This window comes from Crocodylus porosus, unplaced genomic scaffold (assembly GCF_001723895.1).
Source record: "Crocodylus porosus isolate Cpor-Errol unplaced genomic scaffold, CroPor_comp1, whole genome shotgun sequence".
Classification (NCBI taxonomy): Eukaryota; Metazoa; Chordata; order Crocodylia; family Crocodylidae; genus Crocodylus; species Crocodylus porosus.
The window spans coordinates 13,299,455-13,316,661 of record NW_017728911.1 but is presented as its reverse complement, the minus strand read 5'-3'; the positions used below and the strand labels follow the sequence as shown (position 1 = coordinate 13,316,661).

General features: G+C 40.1%; 1 protein-coding gene across 3 annotated transcripts in view; it reads right to left on the bottom strand.

The window, feature by feature from the left end:
- LRRC49 (leucine rich repeat containing 49) overlaps nucleotides 1-17,207 on the bottom strand; it is a 125,800-nt gene that overhangs the window by 35,024 nt on the left and 73,569 nt on the right. For all 3 annotated transcript variants that reach the window (XR_002100751.1, XM_019533459.1, XM_019533458.1), the window contains 2 exons: nucleotides 14,325-14,408; nucleotides 2,954-3,108 (listed from right to left, as the gene is read on the bottom strand). Coding sequence is in view for 2 of the 3 variants with exons in the window: in XM_019533459.1 (XP_019389004.1) it covers nucleotides 2,954-3,108; nucleotides 14,325-14,408 (239 nt within the window). In the remaining variant the exon portion in view is untranslated. The remainder of the gene's footprint in view (nucleotides 1-2,953; nucleotides 3,109-14,324; nucleotides 14,409-17,207) is intronic.

Below are 17,207 nucleotides of genomic sequence, written 5' to 3'. Positions count from 1 at the left end.
AGGTGGTTCAAGCACCTACACTGAACACCTTCAAGAGTAAATTGGATGCTTATCTTGCTGGGATCCTATGACCCCAGCTGACTTCTTGCCCTTTGGGTGGGGGGCTGGACTTGATGATCTTCCAAGGTCCCTTCCACCCCTAATGTCTATGAAATCTATGAACCCCGGAGCTCAGCACCAGAGGCAGCTGAGGGGCCCAATCCTTCCTTCTATGGAGCACTCCTGTTCCTGCTGCCCAGTGAAAGTCTCCTGAGCTGTACTGGTGAGCTCTGAGGGACCTTATCTGAAAGACCCAATCCTTCCTTTTATAGAGCATGCCTTTCCCTGCTGCCTGGCAGAAGCCCCCTAGAACTTGGCACTAGTGGCAGTAGGCAGGATGCATCCCGCACAGCCCAGGAGGCTTGCACCAGGCAGCAAGGACAAGACTACCTAGAAAGAAGGATGAGGCCCCTCAGAGTTTGGTACCAGTGGCAGATGGCAGGACAGATCCAGCACAGCCTGGAAGGCTTGTGCTAGGCAGCAAGGACAGAGGCACTCTACAGAAGAGAGGACTGGGCCCCTCAGCTGCTGCTAGTGCTGATCTCCAAGGTGACTGAACCTTCCTTCTACAAACCATCACTGCCCCTGCAGCTCAGTGCAAGCCTCCCAGACTACACTGGTGCTGAACTCCAGCAGGACGCACCCAACACATCCCGGAAGGTTTGCACCACACAGTAGGGACAGGGTATTACGTAGAAGGAAGAATCAGGCCCCTTTAAACTCAGCTCGAGGCAGCCAGCAACACATGCCGGCGCAGCCTGGGAGGCTTACGTCAAGCAGCACTCTACAGAAGGAAGGACTGGGCCCTTCAGCTGCCACTGGTGCCAAGCTCTGAGAGGCTCAATCCTTCCTTCTACATCTGTTGCTAGTCTGTGCCTTGGTCTTCCTTGGCCAGTCTATTGAATGTCTGTACCAGATCCACTAGTGATTCACATTAGGTCACTGACCCCAAGCATTCCAGGCACTTTTGTGTCTCCCTTCACTAGTCCTCCCTCGCAGGGAGATGTGCTAGCACTTGCTGGGTGCTTGGCTGCTCCAAGCTGTCACAGACCCAAGCCAGCACAGATGCAGGCAGAGGAAGGGGGAAAGAGAGACTCATGCTGGCTAGAAGGGACAGGAGCACTGGAGCCCCAGGTCTTCCCTGGAGCTGGCTTTCCCCATTTATAGGGACAAACCCCAGAAGCATGTTTATGGAAATAGAGAACACATTGTCATCGTCTGACACAATCAGAGGGTGGGAAAATGGATGATGCGTTTCACCCAATGAAGTGAATCAGCTGTACCAGGACACATCCTGGTTCTGTCTCACTTGGTGACATCTATTTCTAGCCTCAGAGAAGCTGGATGTTCTTAAGCCAGCAGGACTGAATGGGATCCTAGAGTACTGAAGGAACTGCTTGAGGTAATTTTATCGTTATTTTCTTGAGAACCTGTGAAGGACAGGTGAGTTCTCAGATGTCTAGAAAATGGCAATTAGAGTGCTTATCTTTAAAAAGGGAAAAAAGAGGATCAATAAAATTACAGACTAAATCAGTCTGACCTTGATACCAGGAAAGATTATGGATTAAGTCATTAAGGAATCTTTCTAAGAACCTGAAGGAGAACAAGTTGAGTTAAGTAGCCACTCTGGATTCATCAGGACCAACTGATTTCCTTCTGTGACAAGGTAACAGGCTCTGCGGGTAGGGAAGAGCAGTGGCTGTAATATGCTTCGACTTTAGCAAAACTTTTGATGCTGTCTCTCACTGCGTTCTCTATAGTAAGCTGAGAAGATAAAAGCTTGATGAAAGTACTGTAAGGTAGCTGTATAACTGTTTGGATTAGTGGCTCAACGTCCAGTTGGGATAAGGAATAAACGGGGTTTACCAAGGACTCAGTCTTGAGTCTGGTATGGTTTAATATTTTCACTAAGGATTTGAAAAATGGGATTGAATACACACTTAGCAAATTTGCACATAAAACCATGTCGGGTGAGGCTGTAAGCATTCTGGAAGGCAAGGTTAGAATTCAGAACAACCTTGATAAACTAGAAAAATGGTCCCCCCCAAAAATAAAATAAAATCAATCCAGTTACTGACTGGAGTTCAATACCAACTTTTTAAAAGTAAGAGATGAATCCTTTCCATTTACAAAAAAAAAGCTCTTGGACAGTTATTTTTCCTTAGGAGTAAATTTAACTGCTGGTCTCAGCCCACTGTTGGGTGGACGAGTACCTACATCATAAATAACAGCCAACAAGTGGTAGACTAGACAAAAGTCTAAACACAAGAGGCAGACAAAGTACTTGGATCCTATATATCAGTTTAATCATTTCATTTCTATTTAGGTAGAAATAGTCATTCTAAAAAATGTAAAAATACAGTTATTACAGTCTGGAAAACCTTGCACCAGTTTCCTGTATTACTTTAACCTTTCTAATATAAATATTCTATTTTAAATAGAAGAACATTTTTTAAATGCAAACTGCAATACTTAGAAGAAAGAGATTGATCTCATTCAAGAAGTAGGGGAAGGATGATTTGATTCTTCCATGTGACAGCAACTGTTGAAAAAGCAAAATTTTCAACCAAGAACCCCATCATTTTATATCACAAAGAGAGTGACCTCTCAATCATGTAATGCCTTAAGGCAGCATTTTTATCATGACCCCAATAATTCAATGAAAAAATAAAGTTTAGTAGCAACAAACATCCCCCTCACCAGCCCCACAAACAAAGCACCTGAAGTGAGGTAAAACTGCAAAACAAATATCTAGCAACCACTATAGATCAAGGAGTTAGAAAGCGCTTTTAATATTTCAGATTGGAACAACTTAAAGAAAATACCTGCCAGAACAGAAGGGAGAGGTAATGAAGAAAAAATAGTTTTTCCTGTTTGAGCTAAAAGAAATATTTCCAGTAAAACACTTATATACCTGCTTTCTTCAGGAAAAACATAGGCTGTACTACCACTGATCTGAGACACTTCATCATCTTTTTTATCTTGTTCTGAAGCAGACAAAAGGGCAACTCGATTTTGCTGTCTCTCCCACTGACGAGCAATATTGCAAATTGTTAATCGTTTCTTTTCCTGGAACAAAATATAAAAACCATAAGAAATTATCTTAAGATGTAAACAACACACTGGAATATATTCTTTAATGAAGCCTTTTGGTTGAAGGATAGTACCGTATTGGCCATCAGCTATATATTAAGATCAATATTGCTTCCTAATGCTTCAATGCATGTTTTCCACTGACTGATGTTTTAAAAAAAATAAGGGGTCACAGTAACAATAAAAGCTGCATAAAACAGTATGGAAAAATCAGGTGATACATTAAAAGCCTAGCTTTAAACCAGCTAGTTTGGGTACCAGCATGGTCATATCAACATGGAACTCAAAACGGACTGCTAAATCCACTCTGGAAACATGGTACAGTTTACCCCAAAGCCCTCTGAAATAAGTCACAACAAACATCTACAGCACTTCAGTAGTCCTGCATAGCTATTTGGGTTAAGTACAGACAGTTAAAAAGCCCAAGGCTGAAGCAATTCAGTCTTCACAGGTTAGGCTACACTTTGTAGACTGAACTAAAAAGGAAGTGAACAGACATTTACTTCTGATTCTGGAAATGCAGTCACATGTCTACAGTGACCCAGACCAGAAATCTGGGAGCACTAGAGCACGCCTCCCTGCTTGGCTGGAGCAGACATCTTGGGCCAAGGATAGCCAGCCCACATTGTAAAGTAGGGAGGTACAGAGGAGGTGCAAAGCATCCTGGGATGCTGGGGGACTGTGAGTTAACTTGAATCTGGAGGGGATCTGGGACAGAGGTTCAATAAACCAATTTTACTTAAATCAGTTAAAATCTGATGCTACAGCCATCCAGGTTTACCTTAAACCACTTCCAAAATGGCCAAAACTGGTTTATGTGCACTGAACTTCTGTTGTTACAGATTTGAATCAGTTTCCGATCACTTATACTGGTCTTATGTGTAATTTCTGTCCCTAGCTTTGCCGTAGCTCTACACATTCCCAGTTACTTCACAAACCCTCGTCTTCACAGGGTGCAGAGAGGCATATTACTGTATGCATTCAAAAAATTAAGCCCACTGTGACCCTTCATGACACTGTGCCTAGACTACTACCAGTATCCAAGTTAACTGGGGTCTACCTACACTTCAGTCACAATAGCGATTGCCTTTTAAATGTACTCTAAAGGGTACAGGGGAAATGTTATTGTAAAAACAATAATGAAATTTGACAGCATTTTTCTTGTTATATAAACGACACAACTTGATAGGTTTAACACCCACATCAAAACTCAGCCTAAGGCTGCTGGAAAGCAGAACATGCACAGTAAGCTCTGCACACAGCTTTTAACTCTGCATGTTTTGTTGGATATCTGGAATTTTGCACTGCACCTGGAACTTCAAGCTTACAGTTCAGAGGATTTCTGTTGTGTCAATTTTACATTAGTAAGTATAAACAATCTCTTTTTCAAATAGAAATCCATTACATTCATTTCACACAAGGCATTATCTTTACTAGCAACTATTTCCTTAATTCTAGACAAACCATCTTTTGTGACCTGTCATCAATATATTACATCTTATTAGCGTTTCAGCCCTTTGTAATGCTGGTATATTTTTGCTATATAAACAACAATTCAGTGCTACATTTTAAAATTCCTTTGAACTTTACACTGCTAGAAGTTTCTCATTTTAGTAAGTTGTACACAGTGCATTACAGGGCTGTAAAAATCAGCACGGGTGCCTGAAGGAACTTATTTTTCAATCCCTTAATAGCCATTATTGGAATGCCCATCATTATATCCTCTACTACAGTAAGGCACTATGCATTATCACTAAAACACGGAGATGAAAAACAGTAATTATATATATTTTGTCATAGTAGTATCATAGTACTTAGGGTCGGAAGGGACCTAAACAGATCATCAGGTCCGACTCCCTGCCCCGGGCAGGAATGGGTGCCAGGATCATTTCACCCCAGCCAAATATCTGTCCAGTCTCCACTTGAAGTCCCCCAAATGTCTGTAGACATTTGGCATCTGTATTAATACTCCATTAAGTTTTAGAAGAAAGGGAGCAGTATGTACCTGTTTTAGAACTATTTTTTGAAAACGCATGTTTGCACATTCAGAAAGACAATAAATTATCAATTTAGATGTGGAAGGTTAATTTTTTTTATATATATATAGCGCCTTAATCACTAGATTTTTTTAATTTCAAGTTGCATTTTTTGCAAGATGTGGATTCTGTCTCTTGCTCTGTACAATGTAGAACTAGCAACGTTATTCCAATATCCACAGACAAAAAAGCACTACAAAATACAACATTTTATTAGCCTTATTTTGCAAACAGAAAAAAATGAAAATGTGTTTAAGTGACTTTCTGTGTAGTGCTTGCAAACCAAAAGACCCAGGATCAACACTTACTGTATGTACTTGAATCCAAGACGAGGCCAAGTTGGCTGCTGGAGTGGGGGGAGGGGGAACAAGGTGGAAGGTGCACAGGGGAGACCCACAATAGGGATGGGGGGAGCAGGCAAGTCCATGCTGCCTGCCCTCCCCCTCCACCCCCCCAGCTCCAGCCTCAACCCAGCCAGACCAAGACGTGATGTCACTGCTTCTGCCTGGCCAGACTGGACCAGTCTCCCCAAAGCTGGAACCAGAGCCACCCCAAAGGTCTGTAGTGGGGAGAATAGGAGGCAGGGAGGGAGCAACAGGGGGGCAAGTGGCACTGGGCACAGCAGAAAGGGGCAGGCACAGGGGGCCAGGGGGAAAGTGGTGTGGGGGGCGATAGGCAGCAGGAGGGTGGGGGCAGGCACAGGGAAGGGCAAGGGGTGGGGGTCTGGCTTATTGTTTCCTGCCACTGCTTTCCCTGTCAGTGTTGTGAGCACAAATTTAAGACAATCCTCCAATAATTATTTATAATTTCCATGTGCAGATTCTAATTATTGAGGGGTCATCTTAAATTCTAAGTCATTTTGGATTGGATAAATTTAACATTAGATCTGCGATCTAGGCCAGCTACATTAAACCTCCTGTTTCCATCTGCAGAATTAATCTTCATACCAATGGATTGCCTCTTATGGTTTAGTTGGATAATAACTACCACCATGGGGCCTGCCAGCACTACAGTAACACAAGCAAATAAGAATCTTCATACAGTAGAGCTATTAAAGAGCACATCTTAATGAGTGAACAGTTCATTGAAAAGATGAAGTATATAAAACAGTAACTGACATCTCCAGACCTTTGTGTTCTTATCTACAGATCCTCAACATTCTCTTAACAAAGTCTTTCATATTCAATTTTTCTTCTTTTACTGACAAACTGGTAAACATTACAGCGGTGAAAGCTGACAACCATATTACTTCAAATTGTGCTGTATTCGCTACAGTGAAACATTATGGGTTTCCCCCCCTCATGATAAACCAGAGATTAATCTACTGAACTTTAAACCCTGATAAGATCATCATAAAGATGCTTAAATAGAAAATGCCATTACAGTGAGATTAATGTATACAGAAAATACAGTAGATTAATCAAAGGTGTTGAACTTAAAATGGTTCTATTGGTTTCAGAGCCTTAACTAGTTAGTCTGAGATAGTCGACATATGTACAATGAAGAATACTCTTTAACCAGTAAGATCGTTAAATTGTAATGTTAAAATGCATTACACAGAGAGGAAGTTGATACATACAACTGTATACTGTAATGCCTAAATTGGACAGCAGAGTTACTCCTATCAAGAGTTTCAAGTAAATATAATTTCTTTAGAAATTAAATATGATTGAAAACAGGATTTGTTAACTGTGAAAGAGAAAAACAAGTGAGAGACAGCACACTTATCAGGCAGTGTAAAAATTCAGTCCAACTTAAATTTACCACACTAAAGCAATATCTTGACAACCTTCTGTAGAAAAGCTCTCTGAAAAGACACTTGTTTGTATAGCTAATTGTTTTCTTCACACTGAGCCATTCACACTAAAATTTCAAAAACAGTACTTTTTGAGGAGAGTTCCTGTTTTGTATGAATATTAGTAATTCAGAGCAGGAAACAGAATGAACTACCGTATTTCACAGTGTAAAAGTTGAGTTTTGAAGACAATTTTTAAAATTCAACCTCAATTTATATAACATCCCTCATCTCACTGCGCAAGGCACTGAAAGCCCAGGTGAGCTTGTAGGAGAAGCATCGTGCTGGTAGTCTCCCGGGAAGTTGAACTGAGCTCCTGGTAGCTCAACCAGCACCCAGCTCACTGGCACCCTGCTTGCCCAGACTCAGGGTGAGCTGCTGCCACAGAAGTAAGGACCTGGGCCCCCCGCAGCTCAGGGGCTGCCCAGCCTGGCCGTTATCTCACTCCCCAGCCACAGGGCAGGCAGGAAGGCTCCTCTGGAAGCAGGACTGGGCTCCTCACCAATTCTCCCTTTAGCAGCAGCTGGCAAGACACCTGGTACTGCCTGGGAAGGGGCTGGCTTGTCCCAGGGGCAGCACAGGGTAGTGGGTATGGGTGGGGAAGACCGCATTGCCCCTGCCTGACACCCCACACTGCCCCTGGGGCAAGCCAGCCCCTTCCCAGGCTGCACCAGGTACCCTACTGGCCACCACTGAAGGCAGAAGTGGTGAGGGTCCTGATCCTGCTCTCAGCAGAGCCTTGCCACTTGCTCCATGGCCAGGGAGTGAGCTGCCACCAGGCCAGGCAGCTCCTGAGCTGTGGGGGCCCAGTCCTTCCCTCTGGGGTGGCAGCAGTCCCAGGGGACAGCCAGGCAGGCTGCCAGAAAGCTGTGTGCTGCCCAAGCTCCCAAGAACCAATCCAACATCCTGTGAGCCCACCAGTACGCCACCCCTCCCACAAAACCACCTGGGTGTCCATGCCTTGCACACCGAGGTGGGGTCAACTTATATACCAGACATACCTTTTTTTAAACAGAAATCTGGGGTCAACGTATACAATGTGTTGACCCATACACTGTAAAATATGGTACTTAGCTTTTTTTTTTTTGCTGCTGTGTACCTGGGTTTTTTTGGTCAGTTAGCATTTTGTAATCTGTCGATTTAATAACACTTTTGGCAAATCAGTAATGCAGCAGAGTCCCCACTTCTTTAGTTCAAAATGAGGCATACTGAAAGATACTGACAGATATTTGGCTGGGGTGATACGATTTAGCTGGGGTGACAACCGCAGCACCTGCTCCTGCCCAGGGCAGGGCGGGCGTACCCGTCATTCTATTTAGGTCTCTTCCGACCCTAAGCACTATGAAACTATGAAAGAAGAAAAATCTTAAAACACAACGAATGTTGTTGAGAATACAAAGTATTGTAAAAATGCTGCAACAATTTGTTGCAAATATATCAATATTCTTACCAGACAATCTTGCCAGATAACAATATCAGATATTACGCATGCTTCATAATGCCATCCACTTCCTTAAAGTGGGTTTGGCATGAATTCTGAATTTAAAAAACATGTTTCACATTGTTTTCTACATTTGTATACCTTAAAATGGTGAAAACCCTTCACTTTGAAGATGTACTTAAAGATAATCTCTATTTAATCCTGGGGTTTCTCCATCTGTAGAGATGCATGCATCGGCAATCCAACTTGGGGCACATCTCTGCAAACAGGGGGACGTAGGCAGGTGCCCTTGGTTCTTCTGGGAGCCAATCCTGGGGAATTCCCAGCCACTTGAAACCCAGAAGCACCTGTACAAGATGGCTGGAGATCATGGGCAGCTCTGGTCTGCCTGCATTCTCCTGCCTTAAAAAGGAAACAGACATCTGCCATAAAACAGTGGCACAAACTCATACCATCTACATTATGTCCAGACATTCTGGGCATTTGTGGAGTGACAAGGGGCATGGACATCTGTTTGCTTCATCTTTGTGCTACCATAAAAATGTTTATGGTGGCAAAAAGCTACTTCTGTGTCCAGCCATATACATTACCTCACACCAAAAATAAGGGGCTTACAAGAATTCCTTTGTAGCGATTATAAAAACAATAACTGGGTTTTATTCCTATTTATTTTATTTATACCTGAATACATAACTTCCACTAATATTTGGAATGCTATTTTAATTGTAGTTTTCTGACCATTTCCTTATCACAACCAGTACAAAGTAAGGGGTTTTCACCATTTTAAGGTATACAGATGTAGAAAACAATTTGACGCACATTTGTTAAAGTCAGAATTCATGCCAGACCCACTTTAAGGAAGTGGAAGACCTTATGAAGAATGCATAATATTCGATATCATTGTCTGGTAAAAATATTGATATGTTTGCAACAAATTGTTGCAGAATTCTTATAATACCTTGTATTCTCAATAACATTCATTGTGTTTTAAGATTTTTCTTCTTTCAGTATGCCTCATTTTGAATTAAAGTAGTAGAGATTCTGCCACATTACTGATTTACCAAAAGTATTATTAAATCAACAAATTACAAAATATTAACTGACAAAAAACAGGTACACTAGGCAGCAAAAAGCTATGTAGTTCATTTGTCCCTCACTATGAGAAATAAGATAAACAAGTGCATCATACACACTTTTCAAAAACCAGTACGTATATAACAACAACTTACTGACCAGGCACTGCGAGTAAAAAAAAGAGTCAAAGGAAAAACTGCACCCAAGAATGGAAAGTGGCTTTTTGTTATGAAGTACCAGAACAGACCCCAGAGGTAACAGTACTGGTAGAAGCCTGAATAATAAAAAGCTACGAGAATATTTTCATCAGCATAGCATTACATCCTATTATGATGGCAAACAGTACTGCATATGGCCATGAAATTTGATTCCTTTTGGAAAAGTAAGAAAAAGGAATATATCAAACAATATTAAAGGGTCACACAACACATCATGTGGAAATAATGCGGAGAGAAATTTGAAAATGCTTTCCAAAGGGAAAGAAAAAAAACCCACTTAACTCCTTGTTCTAGGACCTTAACAGAAAACCCTACATAAAGATACTATGCAAGTGCTAACTTCCAACAGATCATAACTAGGTCAAATCCAAGGCAGTAAAACATTTGAAGGCACTTTGATCAATGAGGGTGTTTTTCACTCCAAATTTCTTCTTTCTACAATAGCCATTCTGGCTACAGAATAGCTAAGAAGTTACATGAGTTTTTGGAATGAGAATATATAGGGGTTTTTTATAATCCTCATGTGAAAAAGCAATCTATATACAACTTTAATATATATAGCTTTGCTGCCACACACACACACACACACTGTCCATGATAAGGTTACAAAATTTTACCCAAAGATTGAAGGCTTCAAAAAGTCTTAAGTGCCTATAAACAGATGGAATTAAAAAAAGAACAACACAGCTCATGAAACTTAATGGTCATTGCTGCTCCCATATGGAAATGAAGAGCATTACAAAAGATCATTACCAATCAAAGACTTTAGAGTACTGAAATCCAACTAATCTTCCTAACAAGACTCTATAGATACTGGAATCAAAGTCTTTGAAAAAAAAAAAATCTTTGAGTTTCCAGTCACAAGAGAGGTCCTATTTCATATTCCTTGCAACTACATCATAGAATTTTAAAGTGATTTTTTTTTAATCTCATGAGTTAATTCCCCAAAAATCAAACACAAGAAAGTCAAACAAAACAGCATTAAGGACAAAAACATTCTATTCACACAAAAGTGATTGAAAGACATTAAGAAGAAATCCTGAGGAAATAACCAGAGAGAAATAATAACTGAAGTATGCTTGAACGTTACTGTTTTTTCCTACTGTTCTAAAGATGAACTACTTGAAGATTCTGAATTCATTTAAATCTCTTCATTGTGAAAGGAAAATCTTGGACTTGGGAATCAGAACTTAAAATAATCTATTTCAATTTGGATTTAAAACAACAAGAATTTTCATTAAACAGGTTGTTTCTATGAAAGAAAAGGACTAAAGAAGAAAACAATTTTCTATTTTTTCAGAAATGTATTTAGATTACAAGCAAGCGGTAGTCTCCTCTGAAGATGCTTCTATGGGCTGGTTGTGTTTCTTTCTTTCGTTTGGAGGGTGGAGAGAGATAGCTGTTCAGACACTGTTTCCAAGATGAACCATGGAGAAGGAGACGGCAATAAGGAAGAAAAGAAAATGACCAGCGTAAATTCTTTATTTAGGCCAATCATAGATGAGGAGCAGGCAAAAACTCGGAATAGAATGGCAGCTTCTTTCATAAAGACAAACACCCATGCTAAGAAATCAGACAAGAAACCCTGTCTAAGGACTCTGGAAAAGAGCTAAGGGCAAGCACCAAGGCCTGCCGTGCCTCACTGAAGTTTGGTCCCTTCACTGTTGCACAGTAAGTGTTCATGAGTACTACATGCTGAATTTTGGGTCAGCAGAATGAAGTGGGTTGAAAACAGCATAGGTGTAGGCCTTGATGATGGATGACCTTCTACTGGCTTCAGAGCAGGGAAACTAGGGGGTGGAGGACATGCTAAGGAGTGAATGAGTGGCTTTAAGATTAGGAGACCTAGTTAACCTGCTACTCTTGAGGCATCCCAGCCACGTGGAGCTATGTTATGCTCTTCTACTTGATCTTCTGCACTGCTCTGCTATCTTCTTGAGGCCATGTACAGATGCTCCATTTCTAATGGAAGAACTACTGCTCTCCAACGAGAAACCGTAGCGTAGTGACATTCCAGCTTTTTCTCACAAAATAAAAATGGCAGCTCCGGCAGAAAAAATAACCCAACTCCAACAAGGTAAAAGTAACTCCCAGAAGAGTTTTTCCCTAGAAGAACGAACTTTTTTATATTTTATTTGAGGCTTAATTCCTTTCAGGGACTAGGAGGAGAGGAGCTGCAGGAAAAGGCTCCCAGACCTTCTGGAGTGGGGGTCACCCCAGTTTGGAAGAGGCATGGGGGGCAGCTGTTCCCACCCATTCTGTAGTGCAAGAGGGAAGGGTTGATGCAGTCACCAGCTGCTCCCAGACAGCTCCTCATACATCGAAGTCCCCAGGATGAGGAGTGGGTAGTGGGCTTACAGTGCTACTCAGTCACCTTGGTTGCTGGGCACCAGGAGCTGAACAGAGGGAGCATTGCTCTAATCCCCTATCCACTTCTCACGCCAGAATCCTTCAAAGTTAGAAGCAAGCAGGGGTCTTTCCCCTTCTGCTCCAGTCCCCCCCCACCCCGCGAGTAGGAAGACTGGAGCAGCCTACTCTTTCCCCAAACCAGAACCACCCCAGTCTCAGGTAAGCACAAAGGGATATGGGATTGTTCCACACTGAATGCCCATTCCTAGCGGTGTACGTTTTCCATCGCTGCAAATGAATGCTTGTACATAGCTTGAGACTCAGCTGTGAAGCTGTCCAAAATAAAAACTAAGGTGTCCTAACAAAAGATTATATCTAGTTCATATATTTAAAGGCTTTGATGGCAATTAGTCATTTTATTTCAAGAAATACTCAGTTTAGTCCCTGCTGAAAGGGACCTCTTGCCTACACAAGCTTCTAGATCAGTGGTCCTCGACCTTTTCAAGACTCAAGGCATCCTTGAACAGACTCAAGGCACCCTTGGAAAATGACAAAAATAATACAGTAATTCTTCTGTTGCAAAAAACTCTAAGAAGTCATAATAGTTCAGGATGCCTTATTTCCTATCCGAAAATTCTGTGAATTTTGTGAATCATGTTTGTATACCTAACAGTGTTAAAATTGTATGGCATCCCACAAGACCTCTGAAAGGATCTCAAGGCACCCAAGTGCACCACAGCACCCTGATCAAGAAGTGGAGAATTCTGTGAGGCTTTCCAAGAAGACAGGAAACAGAAACTAGACTCTGAACATGCAAGGAAAGCATGGATATTTCCATAGGAGAGGGAAGAATCTTTTTTTTTTTTTTTTGAAACAACTAAAAGGTAACCACAGTTGGTTGTTATGCTGTTTTATCCTTTTAAAGAGAAGAAAGAAACCTCCACTAAAGTATAAAACCTTCAATTTCCTGTTCAAGCTTGAGTGAGCACAGCATTACACATGAATAATACATGCCCTCATTCCTCCAATGGGAATTTTCACTGGTAAAGTGGTTTGAGAAAGATCTAGGGCATCAAGACAAACAACAGTGTCTCCCACTACAAGGAAACATGCTTCAAAGCTTCAGGACCAGAAACAAAAGCAGATCACACTTCCACAAAAATGTCACAAATTTTTTTTCACTGAGTAGGAAGGCAAACATATCAGTCAGTTTTGTGGGCATCTGATCTGCATCTATGTCTCCACACTTTAATAAAAAGAACTAATATAAAACAATTTTAAAAACAAACTTAAATGAATATTTTCCACGGTACAAAGATAAATATAATAAGTATTGATTTTAAAGATAGAAACAACAGAATAAATACAGTATAGAATTTTTAAAAACTTAATTACTAAGCAATTAATCATCTAGTTGGTAAGATGTATACAAATAATATACATTTAATATATTCTTGGATTCCCATAAATTACAATTTCACCCCCATTCTTTTTTCTAGCCTATCAATTTCATTATGCAGTACCTACTGGCAAAATTCTTCATTTTCCCTCTTGCAGTTTCTTTAGATTACAAACTGTTGGATTTTTGAACCCTCATACTTAAAGACAGTGCCATAGAGCACAGTCTACATTTTCTTCAGTCTGTGCTGAAGTAAATAAAAAATGTTTTGAGTCCCCTCAAAACCAAGTCATTTTGGTATTATCCCAAATTGTATCAAACCTTTCATTCAATCCATAACAAATCATTTTGTTTTCAAGTATATTCATAAAAAATAAATTAAATTTGAAAATACAGTTCTAAATTCAAAGAGGCACAGAATCATTCACAAAATAGAAAAGATAGCAGTGCCATTAAACCCTTGAATTTGGGTCTCACATGTGGAAGTAAGGGCTCAAATCACTGGCCTTAACAGTGTTCCTGAATCATCTCTCCTGCTGAAACTGTTCTACTTTGTTTAAATAAAATATTAATCGGGTTCAGCAGGAGGTGAATATAACTTGAAAGTAAAAGCATTCTCCTAGGACAGGGGGCACCAGAGTTCCCATCACACCTCCTATGAATTCTTTTTAAATATACATTGGAACAGTTTCAACAAAAAAGAAAAAAAAGAAAAACTGCAAAACACCCCCCAGTCTAGTGCTTAGTCCAAATGGGAAATAAATAAAAATGTATATATCTGGGAATAAATTACTGACAGACATTAACATGTTCAGTATTGCTATAAATTACATTAACAGTATTTTATCTAACCTCAATTACAGTTAGGACAATAAAATACCTTTAGCAAGGTCTGTCTGTGGCTTTCACGCTTCTTCTCTTCCTCTTTTCTTGCAGCGACAGATGCCACACGCCTTTCTTCTTCCTACAGGAAGAAATTAAGACAAGTTTACTATGCAAAATGAAATTGACAGGCTGATATAGTTATAAAAACAGAACACACATCCTGTTCAAAAACAAATATACTATATTTAATCCAAGATGAGCCCCCCCATTAACGGAGGGGGAAAACCCCTCACCTTGGATTCAAGTACAAGGTGGTGGGGAAGCAGATGACCCCCCAGTAATTAGATTCTGTACATGAAAAATGTATACATTTGTTATAATTTTCCATGTATAGCGTGTAATTATTGGGAGCAGTCATCTTAAATTTGCTCCCAGCACTACTGAAGTGGGGAAAGCAGTGGCAAGGGGACAGGAGGTGGGAGAGGCAGTTGTGCAGCAGGTGGGGGGCAGAAGGTAGCAGCCTGATTCCTGATGCCTGCCTGTCCCCCATCCCACACACACATTTTGCCCCCTGCCAAAGGCATCTTGGATTTGCATAAATGTAATATTTATCCAGCCTGGGAAAAGAAAGCACTGAAAACACAGCAGCATAGGCTTCAGCAGAGCATATTCAAACCAAAGAAGGCTTGTTTTCTTATGTGTAGCCAGCTAGACTGAAGTGAAGCCATGCAAGTGTTATCCAAGCTAACTTGGGGATTTTCTTACTAAGGCTGCCACTGCTCCCCTCCTGATTATGTTCTACATACTTCTTATAATAGCCAGATTATTAGTCAATGGTTCTCTTGTATTTGTGCACCCTGCTCCCTCCGCTCCTGCTTCCCAACTAAAGTACAAAAATATTTGCATTCAATATTATTTACTTACTGAAAGGAAATAATTTAAACTAGTGGGTAGGACAATGGCCTGGAATTCTGAAGATATGATGATTTCTATTCCTGGCCTGCCACTACCTTGCCACTTGGCCTTTGGCAAATTTCTTCCCTCTCTGTGTCTCAATTTTTCCATCAGTTAAATAGGAACAATGTTGTTGTTTTTATTTTAGTGATGTTTTTAAAGAGTTCTGAGCTCTACAGGTAGAAGGCATTGCTTATCATCATTTGAATAGTTTACATTTTAAATAAAACCAAAGTATTATAAAACTTTCAACCCACTCTCTATCAGTTAAAGTAATACAACTGACAACAACCATGTTTTGGAGAACTCCCAATGGAGTTCCAATATTCAAGGAAGATTAGACTTCAACAATAGCATTACTAGGACCGAGTTATGAGGCAACTGCCCCAGTTGCCAACTGTGGGGTGGAAGAGAGATTTGGAAAAAAAATGGCTACAGCCACACAATGGCAAGTCACAGAGCCTCACAGCAACCAGAAGCTGCCCTGCATGTGGCAGCTGCTCCAGGTGCACAACCACGTTGTTATTTATGCCTCTGGACTTCATCTTCCTGATTTTTCTTGAGGTTAAAATGAAAACCAAAACCACACATTTAAACTAAAAGAAAATAAATCTTTCACACTTTTCTATACCACAATGAAATAATAAAAAGGGAAAAACTCAGGTCTTAAACATTTGCGTGTATTTTTAAGCCCGATAATAGCAAAAGAAACACCATTTCCATTACCTACTGTTCTAAGCATTTTTTCTCCCTACTCACCCATGATTCTTTCCAGCCAAGAACTTCAGCAACACATAACATCCCCTAATTTTACCAGCTGCAACTGCTACAATGAATGTCTTTCAGTGCTAATTTTTACTATGGATTTTCATCTCTGTGACCAAATAAGTCAAATTAAAAATGGTTGTAGGTTGGGGTTCTTTTTCCTTAGACTTCAGGCTGCAGCATCAAGTGGAAATAATTTCAGAGTAAAGGGGAAATTCAGACTGCTATCCCAACAATTTTAGGCTGTTCTTAACTGAATGCACAGCATATATGCAGCTCACAGCATAAGGTGCAGGCCCTCAGAGTGCAAATTTTTCCATTGTCCTTCATGGGACTGTGATTACTTTAGCTGCTCACCAAATAAAGTTTTGGTAAAAAAAAAAAATCCTCAAGACCACAAGCCTAGAAAACAAAATGTCTGATGACTTCTTCCTCAACAAATACTGGCTCAAATATATTTTATTTGCAGACCAATTAAAGGTTGCTTTGCCTTTGATATATTAAGCTTGAGAAAAGAATACTAATTTTGTCTCTATCAACTGTTCTATTGCCTTATCTACCATGTCTCTCTCTCTCCTTTTTGGTATTAAGATAACAATTGGCAATATTTAAATATTAAATGTTGTTGTATAGTTCTCAAGTTCATGCCAGCTATCATTAAAAATACTGAAGTACAAAACACAAAACTGATATTAAAAAGAAAAGCTAGGGGCAGAAATAGGCATTTCCTTGGTTGAAAATAATCAAAATGATAAATCACTATATCTGCTATGTTTAAAACATTCAAAATTTTTGAAGACCTTGTAGTATATGGTAAGTATTTTTCTTATACAGCATTTGTGTCATTTCATTACGTTTCAATATTACAACTAAAACATTGAAGTACTTCTTGTAAACAACTAATTTTGCCCTTATATTTTTATTACAAAAGACAAATAAGTACAGTGAGTCTGTGATAGTAAAGTCACGTTAGTCTCAGAAACCAAGATTTATATTAATCATTATAAACTGTTGCGTGCTTCCCGTTGCTTCAGTTATTTAACTATTTTTCTCAGTAATAGAAACTAATGGGAGACAGCAAAGGGTCTTTCCTGTAAAATATTAACTGCATTAGAATGCATTAGCTATATTTGTCAGACAACATTATTACTTAACACTGAAGAAAACAGATATTTGTACCTAAATAAAAGCATACAGTCAAGGATTTTTAAGTTTCTTG